The sequence below is a fragment of the Oncorhynchus masou genome, chromosome 11 (genome assembly GCF_036934945.1).
Source record: "Oncorhynchus masou masou isolate Uvic2021 chromosome 11, UVic_Omas_1.1, whole genome shotgun sequence".
Classification (NCBI taxonomy): Eukaryota; Metazoa; Chordata; class Actinopteri; order Salmoniformes; family Salmonidae; genus Oncorhynchus; species Oncorhynchus masou.
In genome coordinates, this window is record NC_088222.1 from 34,189,398 (window position 1) to 34,209,729 (window position 20,332).

At 44.7% G+C, this 20,332-nt stretch overlaps 1 protein-coding gene across 3 annotated transcripts in view; it reads right to left on the reverse strand.

The window, feature by feature from the left end:
- Window positions 1–20,332, reverse strand: part of LOC135548580 (autism susceptibility gene 2 protein-like) — a 517,275-nt gene that overhangs the window by 171,060 nt on the left and 325,883 nt on the right. For all 3 annotated transcript variants that reach the window (XM_064978333.1, XM_064978332.1, XM_064978331.1), the window contains one exon: window positions 4,469–4,498. In XM_064978333.1, the coding sequence (XP_064834405.1) occupies window positions 4,469–4,498 (30 nt within the window). The remainder of the gene's footprint in view (window positions 1–4,468; window positions 4,499–20,332) is intronic.

A 20,332-nucleotide genomic window follows, 5' to 3' on the forward strand; every position in this document is an offset into this window, starting at 1 on the left:
TATGGAAAATTACACCGCTTTTCCGTGCCTGGCCGTTAATAAGACACAAACCGCTTTTAAAATGGCATTTACTGCTTAGTGGCCAAATGCTGATAGACTGAAGGTGAATAAATACACACTTAGTGAAGGTGTGGTCTAGGTAAAGAGGCTCTGGGGCATGAGGAATAAAAGACAGTTGAATGATAAGGTATTGTGGATTAGCTTTATATTAGAGGGAGGATGAGAGGACTCGCTGTCTTCATAAAAGGCCTAAGTAGTCTTCAGTCACTCAGGGCTGGGGGCTGACACTCTCGTCTAGAAAAGAGGACTTGAAAAGAAAAATCTTGTAAAGAATTTGACTGGTAGTTTATGGTGCAACTTACCAAGAAAATCACTTAAGCACTTAGGTAGTCTGATCTGGAGAGTAGCTGGTGCTCTTGACTATGTTAAAAGTAATTTCCATAGAACAGTCATCAGTCATTTCCATCGTATAACTAATGCTTCGAAAGAGTTTTCAAGAAAAACACATTTTGAGAATAAAAGCTGCATATTTGAATCTTACGCAAGTGTATCCACATGCACAAGGAGAAGCATAGGGAATTTTTCTTAAATAACTGAAAGATGGTCTGGGCACATAAACACGTGCACTTTAGCGTTAAATACTGAGCCCATTTCACATTCACTTTAGCCTCATCAGCCTTTAAACGCTCTCAGATGGTGAAAAACCTGTTGGCGTTAACTACGGCATGAAACATTCCCTCTCCCCCTCTCTCTCTCCGCCGCTCCTCTTGTCCTGCCAGTAATCCTGCTCTGAAAATGTGACTCAAGCTCCAAATGAACAGACCATTCCTACCTGCTAGCTAAAAAAAAAACAGATCCTGGATCAGATTCAAGCCTGCCTAACCTGGGGAGAGAGAGAGAGAGAGAGAGAGAGAGAGAGAGAGAGAGACGGAATACAATTGCTGACTCTTGAGCTTTCAAGAATGGAACCTGGAAGCGGGGCCAAGCACACTTTACAGCCAGGGCTAGGACTGGAACGTCCACGCTGGGCAAAGCTTTGAGAAGAGTTTGGCTCAGACTCACTGGATGAGCTTTTTTCTCTCTCTTGTATACCGACGCCAATTCATCAACCACCGGGAGTCCCTGGACAGACCCCGGGTGCAGGCCCTGAGCCCAGATGGACCGGCCCACGCTGTCTGATGAAAAGAGGACAGACCGTACCATTCAATAACATGCTGGGTAACAACAAGACGGGCCATCAAACACTATTACAGGGACAAAGAGACAGAACAATGCCGTAGATATGTAGTGTACCATCTCGCTCAGGCTAAGACCAGACACAGAGACTTCTTTAACGTTCTAACCAATTACAGTAATGATGGTATTGTAACATTGTCTGTTGAAGTGACAGACGGATGAGAACACCTTGTCCCCCGTCACCCCGTCTTAACTCTAAAGAAAATAAGAAGATAGGTAGGGTTAATAATAGACACAGAGGTGTGTGTGTGTGTGTGTGTGTGTGTGTGTGTGTGTGTGTGTGTGTGTGTGTGTGTGTGTGTGTGTGTGTGTGTGTGTGTGTGTGTGTGTGTGTGTGTGTGTGTGTGTGTGTGTGTGTGTGTATGTGTGTATGTGTGTATGTGTGTGTGTGTGTGTGTGTGTGTGTGTGTGTGTGCATGCTTGTGTGCGTGTGTGTGTGGTGGATGAGTATGTGTGTGTATGTGTGTGTGTGTGTGTGTGTGTGTGTGTGTGTGTGTGTGTGTGTGTGTGTGTGTGTGAGTGTGTGTGTGTGTATGTGTGTATGTGTGTATGTGTGTATGTGTGTATGTGTGTGTGTGTGTGTGTGTGTGTGTGTATGTGTGTATGTGTGTGTGTGTGTGCCCCGGCTTCTATCTGTCAGCCGACACACCATTATCATGTCATGTTAGAGGACTCCATCCAACAGGTCACTTTGTAGAGAGCGCCCAGGAGAACATCCATGTCACAGCATAGACAGTGTTGATAGGGCCGTGCAAATCAAATCACATTTTATTGGTCACATGCACATGGTTAGCAGATGTTAATGAGAGTGTAGCAAAATGCTTGTGCTTCTAGTTCTGACAGAGCAGTAATATCTAACAAGCAATCTAACAATTTCCTTTGGGGGGGGGGGGCAGGTGTTCCAAATAAAAAAGTGTCTCATTCTTTGTCACTAACAGTGGGAGACACACACGACAGATCCAACTCTAACTGCTCCTCCTACCAGAATTCTCCCCGCCCGGCGCCTACAGTCAGAGGCCCTGCATGCAAGTCAGACTCTGCTCTGTGGGCAGTGGAGGGGCTATTTCTGAGATTCAAGACCTTATGAAAACAGCTCGTTTGATGTGCAATTCATTTATTTTACCAAAAATGAAAAGATAATAAAATGAAATGTAAAACATCCACCGAGCGGCGAGGGCATTTTTTCATAGGAGGGTAAAAGGCCAGGTGCTCAGGCACTGGTTGAGCCCTTCCTGTGCACTGGCCTGAGTGTTGACTGCCCTTTGGAGACAGGATGTGTTAAAAGAACACACATACTCATCCACCACACACACACACACACACACACACACACACACACACACACACACGCACGCACGCACGCACGCACGCACGCACACACACACACACACACACACACACACACACACACACACACACGACAGAAAGAGGCGAATAGCTTGCTCTTATCAGAGCCCCCGCGGCTCCTGTCACCACAGCAGAGGCCTCTCTATACCAGGCAGAACGTGATTTCTCCTGGGAACACTTTTCCATTTCCCGATTCTGAAGGAAACTAAATAAGCCATGTTGGTCCTCATCTGAATACATTTGACCCGTTAAAACGACTGTACCCCCCTTCCTTTCCACCTCCGTTTTCTAAAGTAGAACACATCCACAGAAAGCAAATAATCCCAATGGTGGGTGGCTGGAGAGAGAGAAAGATGGATAGTGAGAGAGAGAGAGAGAGAGAGAGAGAGAGAGAGAGAGAGAGAGAGAGAGAGAGAGAGAGAGAGAGAGGGGTGAAAGAGAGAGAGGGAGAGAGAGGGGAGAAAGAGAGAGAGAGAGAGGGAGAGAGAGATAGATAGAGAGAGAGCGAGAGAGAGGGGAGAGAGAGAGAGGGAGAGAGAGATAGATAGAGAGAGAGAGAGAGCGAGAGAGAGGGAGAGAGAGAGAGGGAGAGGCTGATGCCTGGCAGGGACAGATAGTGACTGAGGTGACTACAGGGTAACAGGGTTGACGCTGAGGAGCGTGAGCTTCAATTACTCTGTAACACAGAGGGGAACGGTGGCAGTCAGCGATCAGAGCTACCCTATTTACTAAATCACTCCTCTGTTATTTTAACACACAATTCATCTATGACAGAAAGGTACTGCGTGGCGCTCAACTCTGTTCATCCCCACTGTAATGTGAGCCGGGATGAATTAATAAAATCGCTGGGGGGATTACAGGCTAAGACGCGTTGCTGAAACAAAAGGACTTGCCACAGCGACAGGGGTAATTTGAATCGACCGCACTGAGTAAACAAATGCGACTAAACAAAACAGCAAACAGCAAATGGTATTCTAAATCATCACGCTGTCGCTGGATTTACAGCTGCGAGTTTACTGTTCCTGGAAAAAATCCTCCTCAGAGGGACATGTGAATACTATGCAGTATCTGCGAATACGTTCAGACCACCGGCAAATATCCACGTTTGCAACATATAGACCAACTCAGAGCCACATGGTTTTGGACAAACCTACATTACAATACAGTCTCTTTAAGATAAGAGACAGATATGAAGATATGTAAATAATAGTGTTAACAGTGAAACACGGAAGAACTACACTATTTTATGAAGACAGCGACGCACATTGCAGGACACAATGCTTCTGTGAGGAGCAATGACAGAAAATACTGTATGAACCCTAATGGAAAGCCACACAGCCATTACACTTAACTGTAATCTAAGGCCAGAACAGTTCCATTTAGATTGAGTACATCATTTAGTCATATATAATTAATGTGCAGCTAATTAGGGCTTTCCAACGGTTATTAACTAGATGTTGAATTCTAATTAAATGGAAATGCACACTTAAAGAAAGTCTAATATTTGATCCTCGTTGAAACCACATTGATAAAAGATACATGAAAATGATCTGCGTTATCACTCCAGTGTTAAAGCTAAATTGTAATTATTTTGCCTCTATGGCCTATTTATTGCCTTACCTCCCTAATCTTCTACATTTGCACACACTGTACATAGATTTTCCTGTTGTGTTATTGACTGTATGTTTGTTTATGTGTAACTCTGTGTTGTTGTTTTTGTCTCACTGCTTTGCTTTATGTGGCCAGGTCGCAGTTGTAAATGAGAACTTGTTCTCAACTGGCCTACCTGGTTAAATAAAGGTGAAATAAAAAATAAATAAAATAATGTTGCAAGAAGGAAGAAATGGCTGCGTAGAGAAAGGTAAACACTAAAATGGAGTCTTACCTTGTGTTCCTGGTCGCTCTCGCTGTCACACTGTAAGATAAAAGAGTAACATGGTTAGAATAACTAGGCATCTACCGTGTCTTTAATTATAAAGTCCCTCGCCCTTCTTTTTATTTGATTTCATTCAAATGTGAGTGTACATAATCTAATGTACCTTGTCACACAGCACATCTTATCAGGTCTTTAATGGAGACCTCAGTACAGAATAGTATTTCCATCATATTCAATGGGCGAATGTCATTAGGACAGTCCATTATACTGTTTAGCGGAGACATGGACCAGAATATGAAACAAAAGGGCCCACAAAATATCTCATGCAAGCATCTGGTCGTTCTTATTAAGAATCAGAACAAAACATTCTGGAGCTGGAGTCTCAAAGGACAAGGAGCACTGGAATTACAATTTTCTGGGATGTAGGTCTATTTTTTAATTTTTTTTTTATATATAAATGGTTGAGGAGCAGGATGGAAGGAAGGAAAAAAAGAGAAACAGAAAGGTTGGATTTCAGTTTTTCTTCCCCAATTTCAATTTCAAGGTTCACTTAATTCTTTATCAACTAATTAGCGGGATGCTGGGCGGCCGGCGGCCCTCGAAGTTGTGCATATGGCCGAGGAGCGGGGAGGCACTGGAGTCGGTAATGAAGAAGGCACTGTGTGTGTGTGTGCGTGTGTGTGTGTTTGTGTGTGAAGCGAGGGGGGGGGGTAGTGTCGATTAAAGCACAGAGGGTTTATCCCTGTGCCAGCACAGTATGGGGTGATTGACTGACAGCGCTGGGAGCCAGGCCACGGTGGGGGCCGGGCCCCTGCCTGCCTAAGCCTGGTGCTTTTTATTTTTTATTTTCTGTTGAGCCGGATCCCTGCTGCCTGCTGAGTTCAAAGGTAGAAGGCAGGCTGGGCCTCTGGCTCTGTATTCCCCTGGCTGACTCGACCAGTGGAGAGGGAGAGGGGCCCGCACTGCACTGTGAGCTCAGCAGGAGCAGGGCATCCAATTTTCGGGCCTGTACCACACAGCCCCAGGGGCCAGCCCCCGGCACACTGCCATGACGGTCAGCTCCAGCACCTCATAAATTATGCAGAGGCAATAAACGCACTGAGAAAACACTCTCTCTCTATCACTCCTTCCTCCCCCCTGCGTTAATACACAGTACACAGAGAGCCAAGCCAACAGCCAAATGTAGGCTACATAGCCTGTCAGCTGGAAACATAAACAAGGCTAATGTACGCTATTACATACAACAATGCATGTTCTACAAACCATGCATGCTAACTGTAACTACGTGTATATATTTACTCCAGTAAGTGAATAAAGGTGTCTGTCGGCGCATCTCTCACGGCACGGTACAGAGCAACAGAGTCCCACACAGAGTTAATGCAAGAGCATACAGGATATGATGAGTTGTATTACTGTCTGAACTACTTCCATGTGTTTAAGCCTTCAGACTGTGACGAGAGTAATGTGACCCAGGACTCATTAGTCCCTGCAGTCTCTGTGCAGAGCACACCAAGCAGAGCAGACAGGCAGGCGAGGAGTTCAAATAATGGGGACATTTCTTTTTTCCACTGTGTTGTGATCCATAAAAACGCCTCCAGGCTTTCTGTCTTTCGTTCTTTCTCTTGTTTCTTTTCTTCCCCCCCTTCCATTCCTCTGCCTGCCTGTGCAGCCAATTGCTCTGATTGCCGAGATAGAAGCAGGCTGGAATGACTTGGCCTTGCTTGTGGAGCAAATGGAACACGCTAATAGAAGTCATCGTATTACCCGATGCAAAAGTGCCATAGCTCATTACTTTAAGATAAAAGGATATCATTGTAGACGGCGAGCAGAATTGACTTTCTAGCGGCACGACTTGATGATGATTTAATCAACTGCTCTCTTTCGCTTCTCATCTCTTCGCCTGTCGCTTCTGTAGGTGCCACTACACAAGACTCACACAGCTAGTGGGGGAAGAGAAGAGAAAAATACATTGCTGTCATTACTTCTTTCCCCGAGAATAGAGGTATGCTAATTTCTCCGCCGTACAAAGGGGAGTGGGAGAGAGGAAAAAGAGAAAACGTAATAAAATGGAAATACCTTTATAATGAGCAAAGTAAGAAAGCCTGAGATCAAGACTGACAGGCAAGGGCAGGCAATTTGTACGTCCTTTAAGCACAAGACGCCACGCTCCCTCACACTCACTGCACTACACCGGGAAAAGCAACCAAAAATAATAACACTAAAAAGATAAAAACATCTCTGACATAGGGAGCCGTCAGTCACTGATTAGTGATCATGGTGCGTTAATATGCAGTTATGCAGTGTGACTCGGAGAGAGGAGCACCATCATTGGCAATTCTACTGTGTTCTTTTCCATATACTGAGTCCCATGTTGAAATACAGAGGCACAGTAGAGAGCTAGATAGTATCACTGTGAGCCACAGATTATGACACATCTCAACTACAGTACTGTTATGGTTGCACATTTGAAAGTTGGATGATTACAGACATGACAGGTAGACATTTTATATCATTATTATATTACATTATTCTATACTGAACAACATATAAACACAACGTGTAAAGTCTTGGTCCCATGTTTCATTAGCTGAAATAAAAGATCCCAGAAATGTACCATACGCACAACAAGCTTATTTCTCTCAAATGTCGTGCACAAATTTGTTTACATCCCTGTTAGTGAGCATTTCTCCTTTGCCAAGATCCACCTGACAGACGTGGCTTATCAAGAAGCTGATTAAACAGCACCTTTTGCTGGGGACAATAAAAGGCCAAGCTAAAATGTGCAGTTTTGTCACACAACACAATGCCACAGATGTTTTGAGGGAGAGTGCAATTGGCATGCTGACTGCAGGAATGTCCACCAGCGCTGTTGCCAGAGAATTGAATGTTAATTTCTTTACTATAAGCCGCCTCCAACATCATTTATGGAATTTGACATTTCCTTATATGAACTGTAACTCAGTAAAACCCATTGAAATGGTTGCATGTTGTGTTTATATTTTTGTTCAGTATACATTATAATTAGTTGAAAGGGTTTTAAATGATGATTGCTCATGAAAAGGAGTAGGTATAGTATACTAGCAAAAGCAGTGAAATCTAGTGCAATATAAAAACAGTACTGGAATAGGAGAAATAACAGCAAAAACTATTTCAGAAGGAAAACAAAAAAAACTAGGGCATGAATATGTTAAAAAAAAAACACAGGAGGGCAGTAGCCCTAGAAAGCAATACTCTAGCCAGGCCCAGTGGTATTCACACAGCCCTAGCATTATACTGTATAACCCAGTCCCCAGACCTCAGTGTATAGGTTAAGTAACAGAGGATTGTCAAACATTACCCTCAGCGCTAAGAGCTGTTGATGTTGCCCTGTATCCGGTGAACCTCTGATTACCCCGACTGCCCCTCCATGACCCCTTCTCCCACCACCTACACCCCTCCATTTGGCTGAGTGCACTTACACATTCCCTACAATGTGTCCAAGCATCAAGGCTGTTGTTTATATCGGACTCAGAGTAGGAGAAAATGATTGTGTGTCCGTAAGCCTCTGTAGACTCCAGCTGAGAGTAATATCAGCCCAATAGACATAGGAGACAGAGAACAGACAGGGAACATGAGGAGAGATGTCCTGAATTGTCAATGTTTCAGCAAGCTCTGCTCTGCTCTCCTCTCATAAGCAACAGCAGTGTCTGTCTGTGTCTAGCTCTGCCAAACTCCCCAACAGAAACAACTATTGTCATAAGGAGTCTTGCCCACCACATCAAACAGAGATGCGTGAGAGAGATGCACGCCATACTCAGATACAAAACATTTAGGCATAGAATCTGAAATCGTGGAATATGTGGTTCCAAATGCACTGTTTATCAAATGCAAACAGATGCTACGTCAATCAAATAAATATCATTCCTCAACGAACATTCAGAGAGGCATGCTGAAGGGGGTTTATTCTAATTTCACGTCTCTAACATCAGCACTAGCCTCTGATCTAATATTCTCTCAAATGTCAACTTCTTCAACATGGATGGGCATTGTGCCATGCCATCCCTAGTCTGGTATTAGCCCGAGGTGCCGCTGGTCACTGTCCATGACCCTAGAATTTATGACAGTAACCGTTGATATCTGCTTCTTTTAAAGGGCCAGTGGAGCTGAGGACTGGGGATGGTTATCATCCTGGGACACATTTCCTGCAGAATCACTGAAGGGGTTAAAGCTGAGGGACTTCCTGGTTAAATAAAGGATAAATAGAAAGGCCTGTCTGTCTGCCTGCCCGCCTGGAAGCTAGTGGGACAGCAGCATGAAGGATGGCAGGCGGACAGCACAGTACATCACTGGGGCCGAGCTCCCTGCCATCAAGGACCTCTATATCAGGCGGTTTAAAGAAGGTCCGGAAAATCGTCAAAGACCCTAACCTCCCAAGCCATAGACGGTTTTCTCTGCTGCCGCACGGCAAGAGGTGCCGGTGCATCAGGTCTGACACCAATAGGCTCTTGAACTGCTTCTATCCCCAAGCAATACGACTGATATATAGCTATCAAAATAGCTACACGGACCGAGTTTACCTTGTATCTTATTGACCTTTTATTTCAGGATTTTGTCTCTATGCACACTCACAGGGCCCTACACACTCACAGGGCACTACACGCTCACAGGGCACTACACACTCACAGAGCACTACATACTCACACACACTGTCACTCCAACACACACACACAAACACTCACTCCATCATTTGCTCACTCATATAATATGCACATACATTTATGCTGACTCTACATACACGTACACCCACTCACATACAAGCTGCTGATACTCTGTTTATCTTATATCCTGTTGCCTAATCACCTTACCCCTATACATATCTACCTCCATCACTCCAGTATCCCTGCAAAAAATATGGTATTGGAACTGGCTTTGTATGTATTTCCTGTATACAGTATGCTTACTTACTTACCCTGTGTATTTCATATTTCTTATTTCTCGTTTGTTTTGTTCTAGTATTATATTGTTAATGATTATTGCATTGTTTGGTTTTGAGTTTGCAAGAAAGGCATTTCACTGTACTTGTGCATGAGACATTAAAACTTGAAACGTGAAAAGCCATTGCCAGAGTCATCTCAGACGGTGCCACTTTGATGTGCCGCTGTCAAGGGCTCCTCTTCCTTTTTGGTCCCTCCCAGAGTAAAGCTGCGCGTCCTGATGGTTTTCTGATGCAAACAGTCGCATGGCAAAATGGTTTTTTCCCCTCCCGCTGCCTGCTCTTCCATCTGCTGCTGGGGCCCAGGCGCCGCCGACCGCCTGCCTGTCACAGTGTGCATGGAAATTAGCTAGGGAGGAGGCGCTCGCTTGTGCTAATTACATTTTAATCATTGGAAATGTGTTGGCAAATCAAGGCTTGATTGCCATCTTCGAGCCCCGCGCTCCTCCCTGCAGAGCGGAAGGGAAGCCTGCCTGCCATGGAGGCGTCTGAGTCCGGGCCTGCGCCCCCCCCGCCCCTCCCTCCCCTTAACTCCCTGCCTCCTCATGCTTCCCTCCCACAATATGGCGGTGTGCCGGGCCTACCACTGGGCTGGGCACTGGCGTGTTATTCACAGGGAATAGAGGTGATGGTGGTGAAGATGGCAGGGATCCGTGCCATGCTCATTCTCACATCCCCATGCCCACGCAGGGCACAGTCTGCCAGCCTGCCAGTCTGTCCCTGTCCCAGTACCACCACTGTGAGCTGAGGAACAGAAAATGGCAAATCCACCCTGGTAGTAGGGGGAGACTGATGAGCTCAGGGTTTACAACACATGGATCACAGTCAGGACTGAGGACTGGAGCAGACTGGGCCAACAGGACAGACTTACAAATTAGTTTCTATCAAAATAAAATTGAGAGAGTGGATTGCTAATTCAAATGTCTAGCTATTATGATAATACCTTCACTTCCGACAGAGAGAAAGAGAGAGGAAATAAAGGAGAGAGAGGAAGGAAGAGAAAGAGAGTTTTTCTCATTGTCGACAACAGGACACTGGGCCATCCGTCTTGGAGGTAGGAAGCAGATATACTGTCCAGTCAGACAGGCTTCTCCAGACAGGCATACAAAAGGCATGTGCAAATCAAATCAAGCGTCCACTTCCTCCAGGTACTCTGGCCATTAGGCTACCATAGATCTCAATGACAAAGCCCAACTGTAACTTTAGCTTCTAACTCAAAGGAATATTGGGTGTGAACTGAACGGCACAATATACCGGTAAACATTATTTATGCTAATAACTCTTAATCTAAATCAGGCTAATTTGTTTCACATACTTACATTAACAGCTAAATGATACCAACCGCACTAGCGAATCACGCTAAAGTGATCAAGGTGGAATGCATTTAAAATAAACCCAGACCTCAGGTAATTTTATCTCCATGTTCCTAATCCAGAAAAAACATTGAAAAACCTTGCATTTCCCCGACAATATATTCTTAAAAAGACAGTTTTACAAAAACACTGGGTTCCCAAATGGAAGGAAATTCAACATGACATGTCTGACTAGGGTGGGTCATTAAAATAAAGCCAAGGTCTGTAGCGATGGCATCTAACAGCTAATTTCCCCAGCATCTGCTTGATGTCTAGCTGTCATATAATGTATAGAGACAAAATGACAACCACACCTACTAGCTGGAGTGCTTCAGACAGTCTGCATCACAGCCACAGTGACATAAGGCTAATGTCTCTTCCACTGGCCAAGTGTGTCCCTCCCGTCAGAGTGAGAGAACGGAGAGGGAGGAGCTGTCTGCTGTCTGGCCCAATATAACCAGGCCCGATCCACTCGCCAGATCGCCTGTCCGCCCGCCCGCCCGTCCACCCCTATCCAATTGCAGCAGGCCAACATCTGAAAGCAATTTTCTTTCAAATGTACAACTTTATCCAGACAACATTCATTTTGACCGCAAACTGAACGCATTGGAATACAGGAGGGATGGAGAGAGGGTGGAAAAAAATCACCCTCTATAAAATAATAAGAGCTTTATAGTCTATGACCTCTGGTTTCAATACCCGAGAGTGCAATATTAGGCGCATTCCTTTAAAGTTGTTTTCCTCTGGAATCTGCCCAGGCTTATTGAAAGAGCATTCGAGAGAGAGACATAACTTTCTTGGATGAGGTTATTTTTTATTATTATGTCTATATTGGTTCATCTCTTGTGGTTTACATTAGAACAACACCAATAATGGCAAATTAGAGAGCGGGATCTGTGTGTGTAAAGGGATTCCATTTGGAGGTGTCAGCTCAGAAGTGTAAAAGGTGAATGCTTGAAAGGAAGGCACCTCTTTGCAAAGGGGAATCATACACACACACACCTTACACAGACATATTTCGCCTGGGGTAAAAAGATGGGCTGCGGGGGTAGAGAAGGTGTAGACGTGTGTCTGTGGGTGCACGTGTGTGTGTTGGTATCTGCGTGCATGTCGGGAGGAGGTGGTGTCATTCTTTAAAATAACTTGTCAGTTAAGCTGCTCTCCTCAGCAGATGTGCCGACAGAGCCCTGAAGTGGTGCTTGGCACAGACAGATGGTGCCGCAGGGCACAGCACTCAGCTGATCTACAGGGGTGGGCCCCGCCTGCCAGCCCCCGCCCGCCCACCCTACCAGGGACTGGGAGGGGGAGGAGGGGAGGTGGAGGGGGGAGGGCACTCCGCTTCTCTATCAGCAGGCAACAAATCCATCTGTTACACACAAACTCCAAGTTCAACATCTCAGAGTGAAGAGGCATCTCAACATGGTTCTCTCAGTCACGGTGTGGGGCAGGGTGGTGTGGTGAGGTGTGAAGAGGCATCTCAACATGGTTCTCTCAGTCACGGTGTGGGGAAGGGTGGTGCGGTGAGGTGTGTAGGGGGTGCCTCAAGGTGGGAAGCATTTACTGAAGGTTAAAGGATTTAAATAGAAACACACACTCAGACACACACGCACAAACACAAACACACGCACAAACACACACACACACACACAGCATCACACCTGCACCCCGTTTTCCTGTCTTGTCCAACGTAACCTAGTTGGGGAGTTGGGGCGCCAAGCAGATGCTGGCTTAATCAAAGCTGAATGGAAGGATTTTGAGACAATTACATACATCAAATTGTATTGTTTGCGCCATTTTATCACGTCCCCTGTGACAGGTCCACTTGGTGTGAATTTTAATTAGTACACACATGGCATACATTAATTAGCATTGATGTCAGTTGGCATCTTTACTGCAGCAATCTATTCTAACACACAGACACAGGTCACATGCATACTGTGATTATGTCAATATCAGCCTCATTTCCTGCATGTGTTCAGGTTCATGTATAAAGACTTCAACTTATAATAGAATGTATCTGATGAAATCTGACTAGAAGGATATGCTAATTAAAAAAAGGTAGTTAAACATTTAAAAAAGTACAATTCAGTTAATCGGAAGTCTTTGGTTTGAAGTCATTGGCAAATTATATTTTATCCTGTTACTGCACGTAAACCCTACCTCTTAAAGATAGCAGCTGGTATTATTACTGAACCTGTGGCTCACATTTTCAACTTGAGTCTCTTGACCAATTCCATTCCCAGCATTTGGAAATCAGCTGTTGTCCTCCCACTGCTAATAACTATCGTCCTATCTCCAAACTCCCTGTCCTGGCCAAAGTATATGAATCCATAGTGAACTCACAGTTAAAAAACTTCTTAATTGAAAAGAACATACTGAGCAGGGTTCAGTCTGGCTTTAGATCGGGAGCACAGCACCACAACTGCAACTATGGCCGTGGCAAACAACATCATTAATGCACTTGATAAAAAGCAACATTGTTCTGCTCTGTTTGTAGATTCATCAAAGGCCTTTGATTCCGTTGACCATGAATTGTTGCTAGCTAGACTCTAACATTGGTCTCAGTGAAGGGGCAAGAAATTGGTTAAGGAACAATTTTTCTGACAGAACAATGTGCATATACTGACAATCACATGTCTAGCTTACTTGAGATTAATAGAGGTGTGCCCCAGGGTTCCATTTAAGCTCCTGTGCTGTTCTCAATTTTTTTTATGATTTGGGAAATGGGATGCAACCAGCAAGGTTACATCTATATGCAGATGATACAGTCATATACTCATGTGCTCCTTCTCTGGTTCAGGCTGTTGAAGAGCTCCAGACTGTTTTCAGTCACTGCAGGCCTCCCTTTATGGTCTCAAACTGGTCTTGAATGTACAAAAAACTAAACTAAAGACCTTTACCAGAGCCAGAACTCTGCCAGAGAAGTTTAGCATGGTCACATCTGGTGGCTTATCCATTAAAAAGGTGTCATCCTACAAATACCTAGGTATTTGGTTGGATGACAAGTTGTCCTTTAAAGTTCATGTGGATAATCTTGTGACAAAGCTTACATTGAAATTGGGTTTTTTATTTTCGTAATAAGGCTTGCTTTCCGCTTATGGCTAGAAAGAAGCTTGTTCAGGCCACTTTTCTCTCTGTAATTGATTATGGTGACTTGTTGTAAATGTATGCAGCCTCCTCTGTCTTACAGAGACTGGATTCTGTTTATCATGCATCCTTGCACTTTAATATAAATGCCAAGTCACTCACCCACCATTGCACCTTGTACCAAATGGTAGGTTGGACCTCAACTTATATGCGCAGAAAGCTACAATTGTATGTGTTCATCTACAAAGCTCTTTTGGGTAAACTGCCTCTTTACCTGTGTAGTCTGGTCTCCTTCACCACCAGGTAAACTCCCTCTTTACCTCTGTAGTCTGGTCTCCTTCTCCACCAGCAGGTAAACTCCCTCTTTACCTGTGTAGTCTGGTCTCCTTCACCACCAGCAGTTACCAGACCCGGTCTGCTAGGTGGTTGCTACTTAAAGTCCCCAGGACATTTACAGTATTAGGCAAAACTGCCTTCTTGTGCACCAAACGCATCGAATAATCCACTGAATGAATTTAACATTTTGATGGGAGACTTTTTGATGTAAATGCTTTTTTTAGGCTGGATCGTGTTGTATTGTATTGTTGTATGTTTTAATTCTGTAATATATTGATTGTTGCTGCCTTCTTGGCCAGGTCTCCCTTGAAAAAGAGACTCTTGGTCTCAATGGGCTTTTCCTGGTTAAATAAAGGTTAAATATGTATTTGTATTTTGAAATGAAACATAAAATGCTGTGAAAAGCGGTTGCTAAATGTAACAGTCGTGTTACATTTAGCTCGTCTCCCCTATGCACTTAATGTGAATGGCTCTACTTTGCCAAAATAACTGGGGCGACAAGGTAGCCTAGTGTTTAGAGCGTTGGACTAGTAACCGAAAGGTTGCAAGTTCAAATCCCTGAGCTGACAAGGTACAAATCTGTTGTTCTGCCCCTGAACAGACAGTTAACCCATTGTTCCTAGGCTGTCATTGAAAATAAGAATTTGTTCTTAACTGACTTGCCTAGTAAAAAAAAATTGTTGCTAAAAACTCTGGTTGTAAATTGGTGCAGTTTGGAGTTGGGAAATAAGGTGGAATACAAAGCTGTGACCCTCTGTTTTCACCAGAGGCCATTAAAACAGCTTTAAAATATTAGTTTTTTCTAATACTGCATTAAGAAATGTTGTGCAATGACTGGGCATGCATTCTAGCCCTGTTGCACTTGCAATTTGAAAGCATCTCAAGAGGAATATTTTTTCTCGCATAGAATGCGACAAGGTGATCAATTGAAAAGGTAAACTATTCTACTATGGGGTTGTCTGACTTTGCTGTTGGTTACTCATGTTGTTGGCTGAGGAAAGGTAAATGTGGACAACCATTTTTAATTAGATATTTAATTGTTGTAGGCAAAATTCACATTTTAACCCTGGGCGTACTTCCTATTCTGCTCCCACCTCCCCCTCCCTTAGCTGAGGGTGGGATTAGGTGCTCTGTCTGACAGGCCTCTAATCACTTAGCTCCTCACACCTGACGGCACACTATTAACTTTCACCGTCACTCGTTACCCTGTGGGTCGTTGCCCATCACATCAAGTTTTTATTAGGGAATTTTCCTCGTCATTAGCCAAGGCCTGGAATACGAACCAATAATATTCATACCACCAGCTTAAAATGACGTCTGTGGATTTCCATCATCATTGCAGCCGCAGAGCCTCTATCTCATGCAGCTGACACAGATAACAATCAGCAGTCCATAGTGTGTGTGAGTGTGTGTGTGTGTGTGTGTGTGTGTGTGTGTGTGTGTGTGTGTGTGTGTGTGTGTGTGTGTGTGTGTGTGTGTGTGTGTGTGTGTGTGTGTGTGTGTGTGTTTGTGTGTGTGTGTGTGAGTGAGTGAGTGTGTGTGTGTGTGTGTATATTCTCCAGGTATCATTACGGGCTCCATAAAGATCCTCTATATGCCTGGTTCTATTAAAGAACAGGAAGAACGGAAGAGGAGGCTCAGAAGATGAGCGGAGCACCAGCCAGCTGACACCAGTCTGAGAGGCTCTCCTGTTCTGCCAACAATCTGCCTCCAGTCCGATCCATAAAGAGTAGAGGATGAGCGCTAGCTAGCTGTCATTGCTAACAGCCCCACAGACAGTCCCTGCCAAGTACACAGCTGAGACACAAAATAGGCTAGCACAACTCCCTCACTGCAATTCACATTAGAACAAATACAGCTGCTGCTTTTTTCACAGGGAAATTGCTTGTAGCAAAGCTCCTTTGGGGAGGTTGGAAGTTTTTTTTCTTAATAACTGTGATATTGGAATATTTCAAGGAATCGGAGCACAGATGGGGCGACGTGCATGCAGAGACTCGGCTCCCTCCTATATTACACATTTGTCCTAAATGTACTCTGTATTAATCTTCTATAGCCTACAGCATATCAATTATTTTTCAACCACAAATTCAGCATTGCTTAAAGCATTATATCACATCTCTAACATCAAATCGTTTGCACTCTATTATGATGACATGACGGTGCTACAATGCTCAGCAATACTACAAGCCAAGTGACAGGGTGCTCCCTCTTTGTAGCCTTATCCAAGATGGCTGCTCTTCTGCACATGCTCAGACATGCTCAGAGGAGCCTAATCTAACATCCACTGTGAGAGGATTGTATAAGCCACAGCTCTGACCAATAAGAATGTGCGCTCAACCTCCATGCGGTGCGATGCAACCACGCAGGATAAGGCAGCTCAGAGCAGCAGCGGCACTAGGCGCTAGACTAGTACAGGCCTCTCAATCTGATTCCAGCTCATCTCTTACCCACACAGCAGCCCAGTTGCCTGGGTGGCTCCCTGGCTCCATGCAGGGGGAGGCTTTCCTATCCTATGGGCGGAACTGCAGCAGCAATTAGCAGACAGCTCCCTGACAGGCCAAGATAAACTTCAGTGAGTAGCACCGAGGGGAAACAGAGCAGCCTTCATCCTACTGTGTGGGATGACTTGAAACAAGCCATTTAGAACATGAATATGAAAGAGTAAGTTAGGAAACATTGTGTGAGGAAAAAAATATTTCTCAAGTTAATAAATGATGCCATATTAATCAAACTCCTATTATTTATACCATTCACACAGTATAGTGCAGTAGATTACAGATGTGTAGTATTAACTGTAGTACTTTGTAGCATATATTTTACTGGTTGGTGGAGGAGACTGTAACACACCCAAGCAGATGCAGCCATGTAAATGTGCCTTTACAACAATAAGACTTCCAATGGCAAAACACACTGATTTGTTACTTTTATATTGTGATTAGGTAGCTGTCATGCTGCACATCAGAGTAGCCTTATTATGCAGGACGTAGTCAAATAAAAGCCACAGTCGAGTTACTCTGCCAAGATTGTGTCTACACCACATACAAACAGGCAAAGATGAATAAACATTAGTTGTTGTCAAGCTGCCGCCAGCCTGCTAGACTTTGAGCCGGCAGGCTTGTAAAAGATCCACTTTGTACAAAATAAAGATATTTAATAGAAAAGAATGATGCAAGGCGAAATTATATTAAAAGGAACTCGTCCTTACTGTTAAAACAAATTACTTGCAGCGTGCTAAATTACATTTGCTCTTCCATTAGAGAGATCAAACGCACCCAACTCCAGCTCTCCTTCCTTTGCTAATTATCCCCTGCCTTCACCTCCTCCTCATAAACACTCTGTCTGCTTGTTTGTTTTGTACATGTATATGTTCCTCCGTCTCCCCGACCATCTCACCCTCGTCTCGCTCTCTCTCTCTCCCGGTGCCCATGGTGGTGGCGTGCTGGGTGAATTACCGGGCTCTAACGTAATCCCGGGGAACTGGGGACAGCGTGCGCTCATGAAAAACGTGGTCAATTAAAGTGGGATGAGCCCAGTGGGATCGTCCCTGGCGAAGGGAGGGATGGAGGGAGGTGGCATAGTGCTGGTCAGGATGAGTGACACCGCCCTCTGGATTGGAATAATTAGCATGCTAAGTGGAGGAGCATGGGAGCAGGCGGGTGGAGGGCAGCGGTCCGCGTCCCAACCATCTGACATCCCAACTCCCATATAAACAGACCCATTATGGACCAGCAGCCACGCCGGCGTCTCAGTCCATCAAACACTTCTACCTCTCCCTGGACACACGTGTGGAGGGTTAAGGGGAGAGGAGTCTGTTTGCTTGACAGTGCAATTCAAAAAGGGGAGAGAGCGTGCTACCCTTTTTTAGGTAACAGGAAAACAGATAAATATAATACCATCGTCCTTGTGAAAGAAGGCAGAGGATCAAAGAAATACAAGTAAACCAAGAAGAGGAAAAATAGTAGGGGTAGCCCTAATGTAATTTCCATGTTGGGCTGACAGAAAGACATTTCCATGTTGGTCTGACAGAAAGACATTTCCATGTTGGTCTGACAGAAAGACATTTCCATGTTGGGCTGTCTGAAAGACATTTCCATGTTGGGCTGTCAGAAAGACATTTCCATGTTGGGCTGACAGAAAGACATTTCCATGTTGGGCTGTCAGAAAGACATTTCCATGTTGGTCTGACAGAAAGACATTTCCATGTTGGGCTGTCAGAAAGACATTTCCATGTTGGTCTGACAGAAAGACATTTCCATGTTGGTCTGTCAGAAAGACATTTCCATGTTGGTCTGACAGAAAGACATTTCCATGTTGGGCTGACATAAAGGGCTGGCTTGGGCTGATGGCAGTGAATGGCGTGCTAAAAGGCTGGAGCCCTACCATGCTATGCCAAATCCATGTCATCAAGCCGCTGTTGGACTACAGCTGGAAACTTTGGTAAATTAGACTTCAACTGGAGGAGAACCCCTGAAGGGAACACATAGCGCTGGCCCGAGATAAACCAGGCTGCTAAAAAGGGTCAGGATTATAATACGCTTAACTTTTCTGTTTATTTCCTCAACTTCCAAACACCATTAACAGTACAGTTCCACTTGATAAGGATTGGGGCATCTTGGGGTTGTGAAACATTCTATTATTACATTCTATTTTCATTCAAATACATTTTGAGCCCCCAAATATGTTTTCCAGTAGTCCTTCCTTTCTGAACTCAGATGGTTTCCTGTGTTTGTGCTGTGGTGGGTCCATCTCTTTTTAACTGGTGTTGGGCCTACAGTGGGGAAACGCAGAGTGCAGTCCCCTAGGCTCTAGTTGTCATAGTGATTGTCACAGATCGGGAGTCGACTTCAGTTCTTTGAAAGACAGAGCTACCCACGACCACACATGACGCTGGGCTTGCCTAGCGAACTGGGGCAAACCCATTTTACTGAACAACATATGCAAGTGTTCAAACATCTGTAGTAAACAAACGCCAATCCTTTGACCTATTTTCCGTGAACCAACTCAGTCTCAATGTACTTTATCTGAAATGTCTTGTTGGCATAATGTTTTAATGTAAGGTTCAAGTCGACATGTGTGGTTATGCCTACTGTATATCAACTGTGCCAAAACTATGCCTTTATCTGGCCACCACATGTTCCTTTCCCCGTCAAGTTGTTAGATATGGTTGACTGCTTAGTTCTGTTTGTCCAACGTCTCTCAGCGGCTTTACTGATTTACTAGTCCAGCTCCCCTTAAAGCTGTTTCAGGTCACAGAGGAATAGGAACTCTACTAAACTCCATCCTTTTACCGTGTGTTGTCAGAAACAACAGAGAGTGGGGTAAATCTGTCAGAGCACAGTGTCTGGGGGGCAGAAGTGGTCTTTGGGGATCCAGTAGTCTTGTCAGTTGGAGAGGATCAGTCAGCACAGCAGATCATGTTCCTCCCTCATGTGGCTTTGTGGTGTTATTCTAGGCCACTGGCTACCACTGTCCAATGTGTGTTTGTTAGTCTGTGTGTGACAGTGCATGCTCCAATAAAACGTAGCTTTGTTGTGTGGGCTTTCTAGCCGACTCAACACACATATATTCTGCTGCATAATACTATGACAACCTAACCTAGCTTAGTCTGGCCTCTCTCAGAGAAGTGGGGGGAGAGAGAGGGAGAGAGAGGGAAGAGAGAGCGGAATGATGAGAGAGAGGAGTGAGAGAGAAAGAAGGAGAGGCTGATGGCTGGGAGGGAGTGTTTGGAGTGTTTTGTCAGCCATAATTACCCTCCAATTATATGGTCAAAACATGGCATTTAGGAACACTTTGTTGTCTGGACAGCCCAGCTTTGATCAGGTTGTGGTGAAATGTGTTTCGCATTAGGGGCCCCGGTGTGATGCATGTTTCCTGTCAGGGCAAGGATAACAGTGGGGGACAGTGGAGCAAGGCCCCCCTACTGGGAGAAATGGTGGGCCTCCATCCCTCAGGCACATAGATACATGCAAATGCAGAGAGAGAGAGAGGGAGAGAGGAGAGACAGAGAGAGACAGAGAGACAGACAGACATAGAGGAGAGAAGTGTGAGAGAGAGAGAGAGAGAGAGAGAGAGAGAGACAGAGAGAGAGAGAGAGAGAGAGAGAGAGAGAGAGAGGGGGAGAGAGAG